Raw genomic sequence first — 16190 nt, 5'->3', positions numbered from 1 at the left:
CCAGCCTTCCCCAGGTCTGTGTGTTTGTATATAAATCAAATCTCAAAGTGTGTGTGTGTGTGTGTGTGTGTGTGTGTGTGTGTGTGTGTGTGTGTGTGTGTGTGTGTGTGTGTGTGTGTGTGTGTGTGTGTGTGTGTGTGTGTGTGTGTGTGTGTGTGTGTGTGTGTGTGTGTGTGTGTGTGTGTGTGTGTGTGTGTGTGTGTGTGTGTGTGTGTGTGTGTGCATGTGTGTGTGTGTGTGTGTGTGTGTGTGTCAGCTACTTGGGCAGGGGCACAAAGCACTGGTTTGACAAAGAGGGTGCTGGAGGTCTTGGCTTGGCCCCTCAGTTGAGATCTTAACCCTATAGCTTTGCCACTGGGGAGTCTTACTGGGGATCTGGAGAAAGAGGGAGAAACCAGCCCCAGACTGATCTCTGTGTGATCTTAAAGGAAACTGCACTTTATTGTGTGTGTACTTGTCATCCTCCCATTTGTATGTCCCCCACTGTTGCCAGTGGTGAGGATTGAGGCTCCTTGATTACTGGGTAGTGTAGGGGCATCACATATTAATTGGTTGGCAGTGGTGGGATATCCACATCACATATTAATTGGTTGACAGTGGTGAGATAGCCACATCATATATTAATTGGCTTGTAGTGGTGTGGATATTGAATTCCTGTAGCTTGTGTACAGTGTTCACTGAAGGAGTTTGTACTCTCAATCAGTCATTTAGTGAACATTCAGAGTTCATATCACAACTGTTTTATTTTTTTGTTAGCTTAGTTAGTCAGGGAGAGCAGGCAAGCATGTCACCAGAGGAGTATGGCAAGCTGACAAAGAGCCAGTTGGCTGAAATGTGCCAGGCTAAAGGACTGCTGCATGCCAGCCTGACTAAAGCAGAAATGATTGCAGCTTTAGTCACAGCTGCATTACAGAATAGCAACCAGGAGGACAATCAGACTGGCTGCGGAGATGTACAACTCTCAGAAAATGGACAACTCAACCTTTCCACAGAGGATTTAAAAGTCCAACTGGAGTTAAAGAGACTTGAGCTGGAGGCCAAGCATCTGGAAACAGAAGCAGCAGAGAAACTGGGACATCTTCAGGCTGAGGAAAATGAGAAACTCTAATGGCTGGAGGCTGAGGAGAATGAGAGATAGAGGCAACATGAAAGGGAATGCTGACTCTTCACGAGAATCATGGAGGTAATGTGGAAGTGAGTAACCGAATCCCAGAAGCAACAAAGGTCAGTAAATTTCTTCCACAATTTACAGAGGGGGATAATTTTGATAGTTTCATTCATATGTTTGAAAGGGTATGTAAACAGTATAATGTTGACCAAAGGCTCTGGGTATGGTTCCTGACCCCCTTACACCATGGTAAAGTTGTTACTGTTATTTATAAACTGTCTGATACTGATTGCTTAAATTATAATATTGTAAGAAACTGTTTGCTAGAATGTTTTAAGTTAACACCTGAAGCTTATAGGAAAAAGTTTAATGAGTATAGACACAAGGCAGATGATGAAAGTGTGTGTGAATATATTGCTGAACTAAGCACTTATTTTCATAGGTGGGTGAGTGGATGTCAGGTCACCACTATTGAAGGGCTAGCAGACCTTTTGGTGAGATAACAAGCCCTTAGCACTTGGCCTGAGGACATGACAATCTGGTTAGCTGATAGACAATGATGAGTTGGGAAAGAAGGGAGAACTATATTTAGCAAGCAGGACATCACTGCACAAGAAAGGGACACCCAGTGCTGCTCATGGGTCTAAGGGAACCCATGGCGGGCAGCCCAGACTGCCCCAGCAGATTCTGCCAGTAGCAGGCAAAGCCACTAGTCCAGTACACATCCAGGACCAAGGGTTAAATGTTTTAAATGCAACCAGTGGGGCCATGTAGCATATAGATGTCCAAGGAGGCAAGGTGGGAAACAAAAGATGAGAGAGAGCCAGTAAGTGGGAATGACAAAATGCCAGCAGTAGGTTGTCTCAAGACAACAAGGGTATCAACCTACCACAAGAGGTTATATCCTACCTTAGTGAATGGGAAAGAAGCCATTGCTAAGACAGACACAGCCTCTGGCTTAACCATTGTGAAGTCTGCAATGGTTAAAGAGGAGCACTACTTGCTTGGACAGTCTACTCCAGTCCGAGCTTTAGGAGGGACCCCATTCCAAATACCTTTGGCTAGGGTTCACCTTGACTGGTAGGCTGGAAAAAGAAGCCAGCATGTAGGTGTGTTTCAGGATATCCCTGCAGATGTCCTTATAGGGAATGATTTAGATAATGCAGCACTGTGTTTCATGCAGTTACACGCAGTCAGGCTTGGAGACAAACATGTGGGTCTGGTAGCCTAGGGGAGACCCAGGCAGACCACACACTTGCAGCCAGAACTGGTGATGTGGTTACTTCAGTGAAAGAGCTACCCTGTAGTAGTAGGACTGTAGGTGAGCCACAGCTGCTTCTGGGTACTGATGTTCCCTTGGACAGAGTGACTGCAAGGGCAGAGGTGAGTAGTAGTAGTAGTACCTAGGCTGACAGTGAGGCACCACTGTCAGAGGATGCCAGACGTCCTGTGGAAGGGGAGCTGGGAAGGGTTACGAAGAGAGAGTTGAGACAGGCTCAGCTCTCAGACCCTACATTACAAGGCCTGAGAGTGGTAGCTAGTGAGGCACCTGATTTTCAATGGAAAGGGTAATCTGTATATTGGGACAAAGGGTTACTGTATAGAGAGTGGACCACTGAGGGAAGGCTAGAGTGTGAGAGAATACAGCAGTTGGCAGTGCCCAGAGCCTACCATGTGGCACTTCTAGCCATAGCTCATGATATTCCCTTTGCAGGTCATATGGGCATAAAATGTATGAAGGGACATATTATGCAGAACTTCTTTTGGCCTAGGATTTCCAGAGATGTAACTGGGTACTGCAGGACCTGTGAGCAGTGCCAAAAGGTATGAAAGGTAGGAGATGAAGTGAAATCTCCTTTGATGCCTTTGCCTGTAACTGAGGAGCCATTTCAGAGGGTAGCTATGGATATTGTGGGGTCTCTGAGTACCCCGAGTTCCACAGGGAAAAAGTATATCTTAGTGGTAGTAGATTATGCTACCAGATACCCTGAGGCAGTGGCTCTGTCCTCCACTGAGGCAAAAAAAGGTGGCAAATGCTTTGTTAGAGATTTTCAGCAGGGTAGGTTTCCCAAAAGAAATACTGACTGACAGAGATGCCAATTTCATGTCAGACCTGCTGGCTTGTTTGTGGACGTACTAATGACTGAAGGACTTTAAGACCATCCCCTACCATCCCCAAACAAATGGTCTTGTTGAGAGGTTAAACTCTACACTCAAGACAATGCTACAGGCATTTGCAGACCAGTTTAAGAGGGAGTGGGACAAATATTTGCCCCATCTGTTTTTTGCTTACAGAGAGCTGCCCTAGGAATCCACAGGATTTTCACCCTTTGAGTTGTATGGGCATAGGGTGAGGGGACCTCTAGATAGGATTCGAGATGAGTGAAAGGGTGAGTGTGAATCCCCCAAGGAGTGTGATATATGTCCTAAGCCTCAGGACAAAGCTCAGGGAACTCATGGGCTTGGCCCAGGAGAACCTGGCAGAAGTCCAACAGAAGAAAAAGGTGTGGTATGACAAGAATACTCGAGCTAGAGGGTATGCTGCAGGGCAGCAGGTAATGGTTCTCATTCCTGTCAGACACAACAAGCTGCAGGCAGCCTGGGAGGGACCCTACAAGGTAGTATGGAAGGTCATTGATGTGAACTACGTGGTATAACTGCTAGAGAGAAGGCAGGGCCAGAAATTATATCATGTTAACATGATGAAACCTTACCATGATAGGGTGGCCTTTGTGCTGAGTATGTCAGGAGGAGTCTGATGGGGGATCTGGTGACTGATCTCCTCAGTGAGGCTTGGACTGCCACCTCAGTGGAAGGGGTAGCAATGTCTCTCAGCTATTCCCTACCCAGGTTTGAGAAATCCGAGCATTGTTACAGGAGTTTGGGGACATGTTCACTGTGAAACCAGGGTGCGCCCACCTGGTGCAACACCATGTGGACAAAGGCCCCCAAAGGCCTAATAAGCAAGCCCCTTATAGGGTGCCTGAGAGAGTCAAACAGACTCTGAGGGAGGAGATACAGGAAATGTTGGAATTAGGGGTAATTCAGGAGTCCAGTAGTTACAGGACCTCCCCAGTGATGCTTGTACCAAAGAAGGATGGCAGCACCAGGTTCATGTGGACTACAGGAAATTAAATAACCACACAGAATCAGATGCTTACTCCACAGGGCTCAGTCCTTGGGCCCCCTGTTGTTCGGCATCTACTTCTCAGAAGTACAGGCAAACATAGGAGGACTATGGCTGACAAAGTTTGCAGATGACTGCAAACTGGGCGCCATAGTGGAAAGTACATCGGACACAGATATCCTTCAGAGGGGTCTCACGGAAACTGATAGCTGGTGCCAGAGCCATGGCCTGAAGTTAAATGCCAAAAAATGTAGAATCATACCCTTCGGGAAAAACAAGGTAACCCCAAGCTACCATATAGGTGGCAATCCATTAAGCACAGAAGAGGTTATCAGGGACCTGGGGACCCAGGTTGACAGTGGCCTTTCTTTTGACACTCACATTGCTAAAGTGGTTAGAAAGACCTTCTACATTGCCCACCTGATCATGAAGGGATTCACATCCAGATCAAGTGAGGTCATTGTTCCCCTGTACTCTTCACTTATCAGACCAATGATCGAGTACAATGCCCCATTCGGGATGTATCTCACCCGACACCTGCAGCAATTGGAGAGACCCCAAAAGTTCCTCACCAAAAGGATAAAGGGACTCCAAAATCTGTCATATGCTGCCAGACTGAAGAAACTCCAGCTCTATTCAGTCGCATACCGCCTGCTCAGAGGTGACCTGTGCCTGACATACAAGGCCATGTCCAACCCGGAATTAATGGACATGCTCCACCTCAAAAATCCAAATCTACCAGATCCACTAGAGCAAGCGACTTAAACCTTAGCACGGATATAAATAGGACATGCTGGAGGGATAGATTTGTTACCCAGAGACTCCCTATGCTGTGGAATAAAATCCTGGTCCATGTGAGGCAGAGCACCTCGCTGGCTCTGTTCAAGAGAAATCTTGACCGGTGGATGGGAGATCGTAGGTTTACCCCCGGGAATCATCTCTGTGTCACTGCTGGACAGAGGCACAACAAACTAACGGGCACAGTATTTTTTAACATAAGGGGTGGCGTAAGGCACAAAACTTTGGGCTAGGCTTATAAATGCCTTAGGGCAGATAGCCTAGTATAAACCTATGAACCTACACCTAGGACAGATGAAGTCCTAGAACAGCTGGGTAGGGCTAAGTATCTTACCACTACTGACCTTACCAAGGGTTACTGGCAGGTGCCCTTGACTCCCAGTGCTAGAGAGAGGTCAGCCTTTGTGACTCCTTTTGGCTTGTATGAGTTCACGAAGATGCCTTTTGGGATGAAAAATGCCCCAGCAACTTTCCAGAGGCTGGTAAATCATATCCTTGCAGGAGCAGGAGTTTTTTCCCTTGCTTACCTAGATGATATTGTCATCTACAGCCATTCCTGGCAAGAGCACTTTCAGCATGTCAGGGAGGTGCTGGGCAGACTACAGAGGGCAGGGTTGACCATTTAGCCGAGGAAATGTCAGGTGGGCATGGTAGAGGTCTCCTACCTGGAACATAGAGTGGGGAGTGGCAGGATCAGGCCAGAATCCGCCAAAGTGGAAGTCATTCAGGCATGGCCTGCCCCTGTTAGCAAAAAGCAGGTGAGGGCATTTTAGGGACAGCAGGGTACTAGAGAAAGTTTGTCCCCAGTTATAGTACCATAGCTGCTCCCCTCACAGACCTGACAAGGAAAAACATGCCAGATAAGGTAGTGTGGGCCCTAGTATGTGAGCAGGCATTCCAGAAGCTTAACAAGGTTTGGGAAGACCCCCTGTGTTAGTCAGTCTAGATTACAGCAAAGAATTTGTTGTGCAGACGGATGCTTCAAACCATGGGATGGGGGCTGTACTTAGCCAGATTTCCTCAGTGGGCAAAAAGCACCCAGTGGTATATCTCAGTTATAGGCTCCAACCCAGGAATGAATGCTATGCATCTGTAGAAAATGAATGCCTAGCCATAGTGTGGGCACTGCAGAAACTTCAGCCTTATCTGTATGGAAGGAAATTCACTGTAGTTACAGACCACAATCCCCTAACATGGCTACATTGAGCCAGCCAGCAAAATGCCAAGTTACTAAGGTGGAGCCTAGGGTTGCAAGCATATGATATGACAGTGCAGCACCACAGTGGGGTTAGCAATGCCAACACAGATGGGCTCTCAAGACAGGAAATGGGGTAAGGAATTCCCATATTGGTTCAACCCACTAAAGCAATGTTTCTCAAGGGTCACTTGAAAAACTAGCTTGAGTTTTTTGGGGGGGGGGGGTTGTGACACTGTCAGCCAAGCTATCTGTAATTGTGTAAATAATTCTATGTCATTTGTGGATATTAATATGATTTATACAGAACTTTATGTTATGTTATTGAGCCAGCCAGCAAAATGCCAAGTTACTAAGGTGGAGTCTAGGGTTGCAGGCATATGATATGACATTATTAAACTACTGAGGCTCCTTGATTACTGGGCCAGTGCAGCGGCGCCATTGTATTCAGTATTTAGCAAACATTTAAAGATATATAAATTGCTGTTAGATTTACCACTTTTTTAACCACCCTGCTCCTCAGACTTGAATACATTTTTAATGGGTTTAACCTAGATCCCCAACAGAATCCAAAACTGCACTAAAGAAAATTCTCATTAAGTCCTCATATTCTTTTGAAATAGTATAAACCCCTGGTTATTATGACTGCAATACTAACAAAAATGTTTTTATTAAATAGACCTTTTAATTCTAAGTATGTCTGTCTCCAAATTGTAGCATAAGTATGAGCCCTGCCTACCAGATCCCCTTCATTCCACTAAATCAGAGGTTTAACTTACCCTCAGCCCAGGGTCTACTGCCATGAAAGGAAACATCCCAGAAGTAGAGACCTAACTGTCTTCAGCTTGGAAACTACAGTGTTGCATCATCTTTGACAATTCAATGAAGATATTTTGTATACCTTGTTTTCCCTACTAAGAATGGAATGGAACAAAGAAAGGACAACCTGTGTCAAAACAGACCATTTTAAAATGGTTGTCCTCAGCTATTGCCTTTTATTTTGCCCCCCATAAGTAATCAGTTCTAGACAGTATCAAGGCATACGCTATTAGGGGCCTGACTTCTTCAAAGCCATATTGGAAATGGGTGGGCTCTAGAATTATTCTAGATGCAGCTACATGATCAAATGTATATACTGGATTTCTTTTCTAGGTCCAGGACAGGCTTTGCTACAACCATTCTTCTGGGATTCCTGGATCTATATCCTTGGCCTAAAGGCTACTGCAGCAATGAGAATGATGAACATCTTTTGGTAACTTTTAGTATGCACTACCCCATACCTTTTGTGGTTTAACAGTGAACATCCCACAAAACAGGCTCTGTTGTAATAATGCTAAGCATGTGCTTCCTCACACTTGGCCCAGCTTCACTACAACATATGTAAGGCATATACTATCCTGACAGCAGAGTGCTATATTGGCTGGTCTTTGACAGGTGTCATTCAACAGCAATATCTTGTTGCAGTGCTCCCCATCTGTAGGCACTCACTACTATACTATCAGCTGGCTACTAAAGTACCTGGATATGCTACACAAACTCAGGTATCCGAGGATTCAGTCACAACTTTATACCTCTGCTGTATGGCGCTGGCCTCTAAATAAACCACTTTACTAAAATAAAGTAAAAAGGCCCCTGAGAATGTCACAGACTAGCCAGTATGTACAGCTCATTGAAAATCAGCTGTACCAGCTTTTTGCATGAGATTGTGGAACACTGGCTTTTGAGAAATTTGCAATTACCCCACTGTAGTGTGATCTCAGTGGTATATACAATTAGCAGGAGTTGTGAAGGTGCGGGGGGGGGGGGTGGACACCCTGCAAATAAAACTATATTTTTTTATTTTTGCATTTGTATGATAAGACGTGTCTATCTCTCTTTCTCTCCCTCAGACACACACACACACACACACACACACACATATGTATATATATATATATATATATATATATATATATATATATATATATATATATATATGCATATATTTATAGGTATATGTGTGTGTATATATATATATATATATATATATATATATATATATATATATATATATATATATATATATAGATATATATATATATATATATGAACCATAAAGCTATGCATCAAGTTTGTTACTCCTAAAATATCAGATGTTATATATATGTAATACCTTTACCCTGTATATTGCATGTATCCTTTTTTGTATTTTAGGTAGGTTATATTCTTCAGTTTTATGCTCTCTTTTCTCCTCAGCTAGTAATACAAGGATACTGTACTTAACATTTCTGCAAAAGCCTTGGCATACATATACATGATCATTTACGGCAGGTTATTTGAGATGGCACTGTGTTTGTAATATTTTTTTATTGTCATTTCTATGTTGTGGCTGTGTTTTTATTTTATCTACCTTTCCTTCACTTGGGGCTGGGTAACAGGTGAACACAGTTCAAGGAGCATTTCAGGCATAGAAATTTGTCATTAGTCAAGCATGGCATTTTGTTTTCATTATTCTTCATCTGTGGTTTTCAGTTGAGTTGGCTATGCTTCAGCACTAGGCTGAATGGTGGGGTAATAAGTTGGGGGGGGGGGGTCCGACCTCATGTCCTCAATCTGAACTTTATATGTGCTGTCACCTCTTTTGATGATTGGAAATTAGGTATATTTTTGCAACGGATGATTCAAAACATACAATAATCTTAAGACTGCAAGACGGTTGCTGGATGCTTAGGGAAAAGTGTTTGAAAAATGGCTCCTGGATGTTTAAGCTTAGTGTATTGTGCTAATATAGGAATATTTCAGAAATTATGCATTTTAAAAATGTGTTCAGCTGCAGTATCAGGTCTACTGTTTGGATAAGGAAACTGCAAGAATGCTCTATTGTATGTTTAAAGTTTGTAAAATGTATGTGAATGTGATCTTACATTTTATTTGTATTTCAGGTTTGACATTTTTTACAGTTTTGAAGTTCAGCTCTTAGCTAAACAGGCCTTTTGACGAGGTTACTACAATGGGGCTAGGTGTAATGTTACTCTTGGCTAAACAGGACTTTTGACGAGGTTACTACTATGGGCTAGGTGTAATGTTACTCTTGGCTAAACAGGCCTTTTGACGAGGTTACTACAATGGGGCTAGGTGTAATGTTACTCTTGGCTAAACAGGACTTTTGACGAGGTTACTACTATGGGCTAGGTGTAATGTTACTCTTGGTTAAACAGGCCTTTTGACGAGGTTACTACAATGGGGCTAGGTGTAATGTTACTCTTGCTAAACAGGCCTTTTGACGAGGTTACTACAATGGGGCTAGGTGTAATGTTACTCTTGGTTAAACAGGCCTTTTGACGAGGTTACTACAATGGGACTAGGTGTAATGTTACTCTTGCTAAACAGGCCTTTTGACGAGGTTACTACAATGGGGCTAGGTATAATGTTACTCTTGGCTAAACAGGCCTTTTGACAAGGTAACTACAATGGGGCTAGGTGTAATATTACTCTTGGCTAAACAGGCTTGCTGTTTTTTGGCTGCCACCAGACTAATTATCCTCAGTTATTTTATGATGAGAATAAAGTATAAATAATATTTTTATAAGGCAGGTATGATTTAAACTTGCTGAGGATTAAGGTAAAGTACAAATAAATAAATAAATAAATAATGCATCTTGTACTTTAGCTAGGCTAGGTGTTTTCCAGCTCCCTATATCTCTATATACGTTTAAGGGTCCAGAGTTAGTATATATATGTCAGATGAGAAAGGTAAGTATCTTACAACTTTTACCTGTTGTACCCGGTTTTACTTCGGCTCCAAAATCATATAGCTGACTGGAAACCTTGAAAGATTGGCTTTGAAAGCATTACACTATTTTGTAGCTTTTTCCAGCATTGCTTAAAAGTTACAAGCCAGTCTGCATGTTGAAGGTCAACTGCATAAGGCAAAGTTATTGTGAGAGAGGCACCTATACGTAAAAGATATTCCCAGAAGAGTAATAGTTCCATTTTTTATACAAATGTTCTTTTATTACACTGCTGTTTGCAATTACTACCTATTTATATTATTAATTCTTATTTATCTCTTTTACCTAAAGGTTTTTGGTTTAGGCTCTGTTGCGCAGGTACAGCTAGGAGATGGCGACCATGGTGATGTGCTCAGTATAAACCTAGGCTTTGCATTTGGTGTTACGATGGGAATACATGTTGCTGGTGGAGTATCTGGTGAGTTATTGAAAAATATCCTGCAACTGGCAAATGTGTCACCTAGTATCGCTGTCGGAGGACATAAAACTTTTCAAAGGAACTGAACAATGTATGCTAATTGACAAATTTTCTAGTGTTCCTAGTAATAAAAATGGGAAAAAAATCAACATGAATTTTGTTTACTTTCATTTTTCTAAACACTGAAATACAAAAGCTGTATCCTCAATGGCCCCAGTTCCAAAAGATCTGTCTCAGTGTAAGTGACCACTGAGAGCAGGCTGAGAGCAGGAATTTTAGAATCTGGTCCCCATAGTAAGCTTGTTTTTAGTTAAGTCTTACACCAAAGTTAAGTAACTTACACTGAGAGCAGGTCTTTCGGAATGAGGGCAGACTTACACTGAGAGCAAATATTTTAGAATGTTATCCAATATGTTTTATTTTTATGCACAGCTGACTGCAATGCTTTATTAATAAAACCAGGGCATTTGTGTTTTGATAGTAATTAGAGAACTAGAACGAAAAATGTTGACTCATTTAAAAAAATAGCTCATTTAGCCCACAAAAATTACATTTCAGTGTAACTCAAGGGTGAAAATAATATGGTCAGGTATTCAAGATTTGTGGTCTTTACATTTAGCTGGAGTGATCTTCCAGCAAACATTGTAACAAACCCCTTGTGTTCTGCCTTACTGTGTAAAATGCTACATATTAAATGTTTCCTATCTGAAACAGCTTTATTACACAATCTTGAGGAGAAATTGCTTGAGCTTCAATAGCTCGCAGAAAAAAGGCAAACTGCACAAGGCCAAATGCTTTTCTCCATAGGAAATCATTGCCAGAGTGGTTTCTACTTGTGCTTCAGCAATGATTCACTTTTTTAGGGTGATTTCTTCCATTCTCAAGTAAGTGTGACCTAGGAGTTGGTAATTTTGTGGGGGATGGAGTGTTGCTCTCTGTAAAAGCAAGAGAAAATGAGTTTGTCACCTCTTGGTTTTCTGTTTTTTTTTTTTTTTTGTTTGTTTGTTTGTTCTGTTGAAGCATCTGCTTTCAGGAAGTTGTCATTTTCAAAGTGTAACCATCAGAAACAATGCTTACAGGTGTTTTGTTTTGTATAAGTCTATAGATAAAACTTTAGCAGGTACTGCAGGAAAAGTAATAAACTTTAAAGTGATTCATTCTCCAGCTTTTTTTTTTTCATTCACCTTTAGCTAGTCTCACTCTTTGCACCTCACAGCTTACATGCATACACACCTACACATTCCCCAACGGGTTGTCTCCAGGCTTATATCAAGCTCGTGATTTCTGCTTGAACTTCTCTCTGTCACAATAGATTATCTTTGGTAGGATCTTTTCAGAGTGTTAGTGGTTCTTTAGACCTAGGTAAATACAAACGTTTCATTGTTTTATGCAAAAGTGGCAAACTGTGTGACAGAAAGTAGACAAGGAAACAACATGAATAAGCACACTGGTAAGACGCTGCAGGTGGCAGCCAAGCAGAGTAACAAACCAGTGACAAATGAGGAAGTTTCAGCATTATTGGTAGATGCTAAACAAGTTGTCCAAAGACATGGGTGGCAGACTTCACAACACCTATGCAGACAGACAATAGAGGTACGACTGCTGAATCCTACACAAATGCACTTTATAAGCACTTACATAAGTGAATGGATCATGCTATCCCTAACAGAATCAAGATGCTATCCTCCAAAAAAAAAAAAGCCAATCTGGTGATCCCCTGCCATAAACAAACTCTACAACAGAAGAAAGAAACTGCTGCAAAAAAAGATAAAATCCCATGATTGGAGAAACTCCCTGGTCAGCCTCAGTAAGAAGCTGAGATCCTTCATAAATTCCTCCAAAGCTAGTTACGAAAACAAAATCGCCACTGTTTCTAAAGACAATCACAAAGCATTCTATGGCTATGTCAAGAATCTCAATGGCAACACTCAGATCTGCTCTGAGTTACAGCACAAAGGCACTAAATATACAGAACCAACGGATATTGCCAACATCTTGGCAGATAGGTTCAGTGCTAACTTTACTCACTCCCTAAAGGGCCCATCTCTATACCGGAAGAATGCAAAGTTCCTGTAATCATGGCTGCACAGGCAAAAAGCACGCTCTTCAAAGCCAAGAACACAGCATCCATGGGACTTGACAACATCACAGGCTGCGTTCTACATGAATTACAGAACGAACTGGCACCCCACCTAAGCACTATGTTCAATCATAGCCTCACCTCAGGCTTTGTGCCCACTGAATGATGCACAGTGACGGTTATCCCACTCCAGAAAGGGGGATCCACCATGGAACCCAGGAACTACCGCCCCATTAGCCTGACGAGCCTGGTCTGCAAGGCCATGGAACATATCATCATGGAACTTATAAACAAAGACATTGGTAATCTCCAAACTCTGGACCCCACCCAGTTTGGGTTTATAAAAGGCAGATCATGTCTCCTAAACCTGATAGACTTCTTTGAAGCAGTCACCAAAGCCATAGATGAGGGTTAGGTGGTTCACAAAGCCTATCTAGATCTTGTCAAGGCTTTTGACACCATCCCCTCTGGAATTATAGATAAACTCACTAAACTAGGTATAAATCCTTATGTCACAAGATGGGTTGCCAACTGGCTCACAGACAGAACCCACACTGTGAAAGTAGCAGACTCCAAATCTGACTTCAGACCAGTGACAAGTAGAGTACCACAGGGTTCAGTCCTGGGTCCTATCCTGTTTAGTATCTACTTCTTTGAAGTACAGGCTAACACAGAAGGTTTTTGTCTAATGAAGTTCATAGATGACTGCAAACTAGGAGCCATAATTGAAACTCTTAACTATGTGGACATCCTACAAAAGGGCCTCACTGAGACAGATGCCTGGTGTCAAAGCCATGGCCTCAAGCTCAATGCTAAAAATTGCATTGTCATCCCTTTTGGTAAAAACTCTGCACCCATAAACTACCACATAGGTGGTAGTCTGCTTAACACCCAAAGTGTGATAAGAGACCTTGGGACACAGGTGGACAGTAGTCTTTCGTTTGATAATTATATTGCTACAGTAGTCAGGAAATCCTTCTATGTGGCACACCACATCACAAAAGGTTTCTCATCCAGGAAAAAAGAGATAATTGTTCCCCTCTACTCATCACTTATGAAACCCATTACAGAGTACAATGCCCCTTTTGGTATGTACCTCACAAGACATCTACAACAACTGGAAAGGTCGCAGAAATATCTCACAAAGAGGATTACCGGCCTCAAATATATGCCCTACGCAGACCATCTAAAAAAACTCCAACTTTACTCTGTCACATATCGCCTACTCAGAGGCAATCTCTGCCTAACATATAAAGCTGTATCAAACCCAGAGCTGTTGGACATGCTCCACTAATAGAAAATCCCAATCCCTCTGAGCTACATGCTCTAGGCACCTAAACCTTGTCACCACAATAAACAGAACATGCTGGAGGGATAGATTCCTGTCCCAGAGACTACCCATACTATATCAAACAAAGCTCCTCATTAGCACTCTTCAAGAAAAATCTTGATGATTGGATGGGAAACAGGAAATTTACCCAGGGGATCACTTCTATGGCTCTGCTCAACAGGGGCACAGGAAAATAATTTTCTTGGGTAGCAAAAGCCAGGGTACCTTTTTGGCTAGGCTTAAAGAGACTCAAAAGATATACAGACAAGGGGGAATACAACAGGAGTTACTACCTATTTTTACAGAAGAGGAGCTTCTATCAGAATGGAAACAAAGGAATCAGGAATATTAGGTAATAAAATCATGAATATTCGCAATGGGTTTACCATTTACAATTATACAGATAGAATAATTACAGAAGATTATTTTCATTTATTCCCCAAAGGTGTGAAATTCATTCCAGAAAAGAAAGGAGATTTAGTAGATAACATTATGGCCCTAAAATTATATACTAGGAAATTGAATTTTGATATAATTTTTGGAGAAATTGAGGGGTATAATAAAGTATGTTCCAACATAGAAATACCTATACCTAAGAAAAGAAGTACTTTTAATCCTCCTTTACACTCCTTGGTGCATACTTTTGAAAAGTTGGTGTTGGAAGATATTTTTAAAATTCACATGAATGATAACAAGGTGCCTTGGAATTTAACAAGGGATGAATTTAATTTGTTAATGAATTTGAGGAGAGATATGTCTGTTCGTATCATGACTCCAGATAAAGGTGGAGGAGTGGTATTATTTAAAACTACTGATTATTCTAATGAAATGCAAGAATTGCTCTTTGACAACACTACTTATTTAGGGTTGTTTAAAAATTAGATTAACATCTCTTACTCCAGAATAGATTCATATTTGAAAGAATATTTACTTAATAGGAGAATAGATTCTGTTTTGTATAACTTTCTATATAGAAAAGACCCAGTCATACTGGTATTTTTTGGAATACCCAAGGTGCATAAAAATGTGATGAAACCTCCCTTCAGGCCTATTGTGGCTGCAAGAGGTTCTAAGGCTTATCCTTTGGCAGTATTTATTGATACTTGTGTACAACATGTTATAGAAAGAAACTCCACATTTAGTAAAGGACTCATGAGATTTCTTGGGATTATTAAAAAAGGAGATATGGGCAAAGGATTTGATTTTTTTAACCATAGATGTAAAATATCTTTTCACTACAATTCCAAAAGATGATGGTCTTGCATTATTTGAGGAAACTTTGTTTTATTTCATCTAATTTAAAACATAACCAAGTTACTCTTATTTGTAAACTTATGAGTATGGTCTTAGAGAATAACTTTATATGGTTTGAAGTGGAGTATTACCAACAAATCAAGGGAGTAGCAATGGGGGCAGCCTGTTCCCCAGTTTATGCAAATCTTGTTGTCCTGGATTGGGAAAATATATACGTAATGAATTGCTAAGGTGAAAATGTACTCACGTTTTTTGGATGATATTTTTATTTTGTGGCAAGGAACTTGTCATGAGATAGAAAAATTTGTACAATATTTAAATTACACCACAGATTTCCTTGAGTTTACCTTTCAGTATGATAGAGAGGGTATTAATTACCTCGATACTTACTTATCACATGGACAAGATGGATTCAGATCCAAGGTATATAGGAAAAATACTTTTTGTAATGCATATTTGCACTGTGATAGTAACCACTCACTCAAGCTTAAAAGAGCATTATTAAGAGACAAGCAATAAGAGTGGCTTGTATGACATCACATTTAGAAGATGTTGTAGTAGAACTTGAAAAGATTTCTAAAATTTTCAAGAGAGAGGTTACCGCAAAAGTTGTGTAGATGAGATTATTAGTGAAGTATATGGAAAGTGGGGTACTCAATATAAGCCACTTTTTGGAGTAGGTTTAGAAAAGGATAACACTGGTGGTACATTACAGGAAATGGGTCTATATTACATTATCGAAAACCTGTATCATCGAACACCACAACACTGACACACATAGCCCAAACCACAAATACGCCGAACACCCTAAACCGTGAATTTTCAAATATCGAACCATCATAGTCGGCCAACACCCCCACACGCAACATACTACATACCCAAACAAAATAAATAAAATACATACATATATACACAAACAAAACCCTAATTCTAACTCTACACTAAACCTTACATACATTACTATCTATGCACTTACCTTAACCCGCACCCTAACCCTAAGGTCCGTAACTATCGCACACTTACCTTACAGAGCTATACCGCAGACGAGCCAACCATGACACTTCAACATTTCGCAGTTCTGTACATTCGCCGTTACCGTAGTTCACGCTA

At 41.3% G+C, this 16190-nt stretch overlaps 1 protein-coding gene across 1 annotated transcript in view; it reads left to right on the top strand.

Annotated features, from left to right (window-relative positions):
- Nucleotides 1-16190, top strand: part of LOC122807101 (aquaporin-7-like) — a 219978-nt gene that overhangs the window by 40629 nt on the left and 163159 nt on the right. Inside the window, exon 2 of the mRNA XM_044078058.1 lies at nt 10290-10416. Within this exon, the coding sequence (XP_043933993.1) occupies nt 10290-10416 (127 nt within the window). The remainder of the gene's footprint in view (nt 1-10289; nt 10417-16190) is intronic.

This window comes from Protopterus annectens, chromosome 1.part1 (assembly GCF_019279795.1).
Source record: "Protopterus annectens isolate FY-2018-M chromosome 1.part1, PAN1.0, whole genome shotgun sequence".
NCBI classification, from domain to species: Eukaryota; Metazoa; Chordata; order Ceratodontiformes; family Protopteridae; genus Protopterus; species Protopterus annectens.
This window is presented reverse-complemented; position numbering and strand designations above follow the sequence as displayed.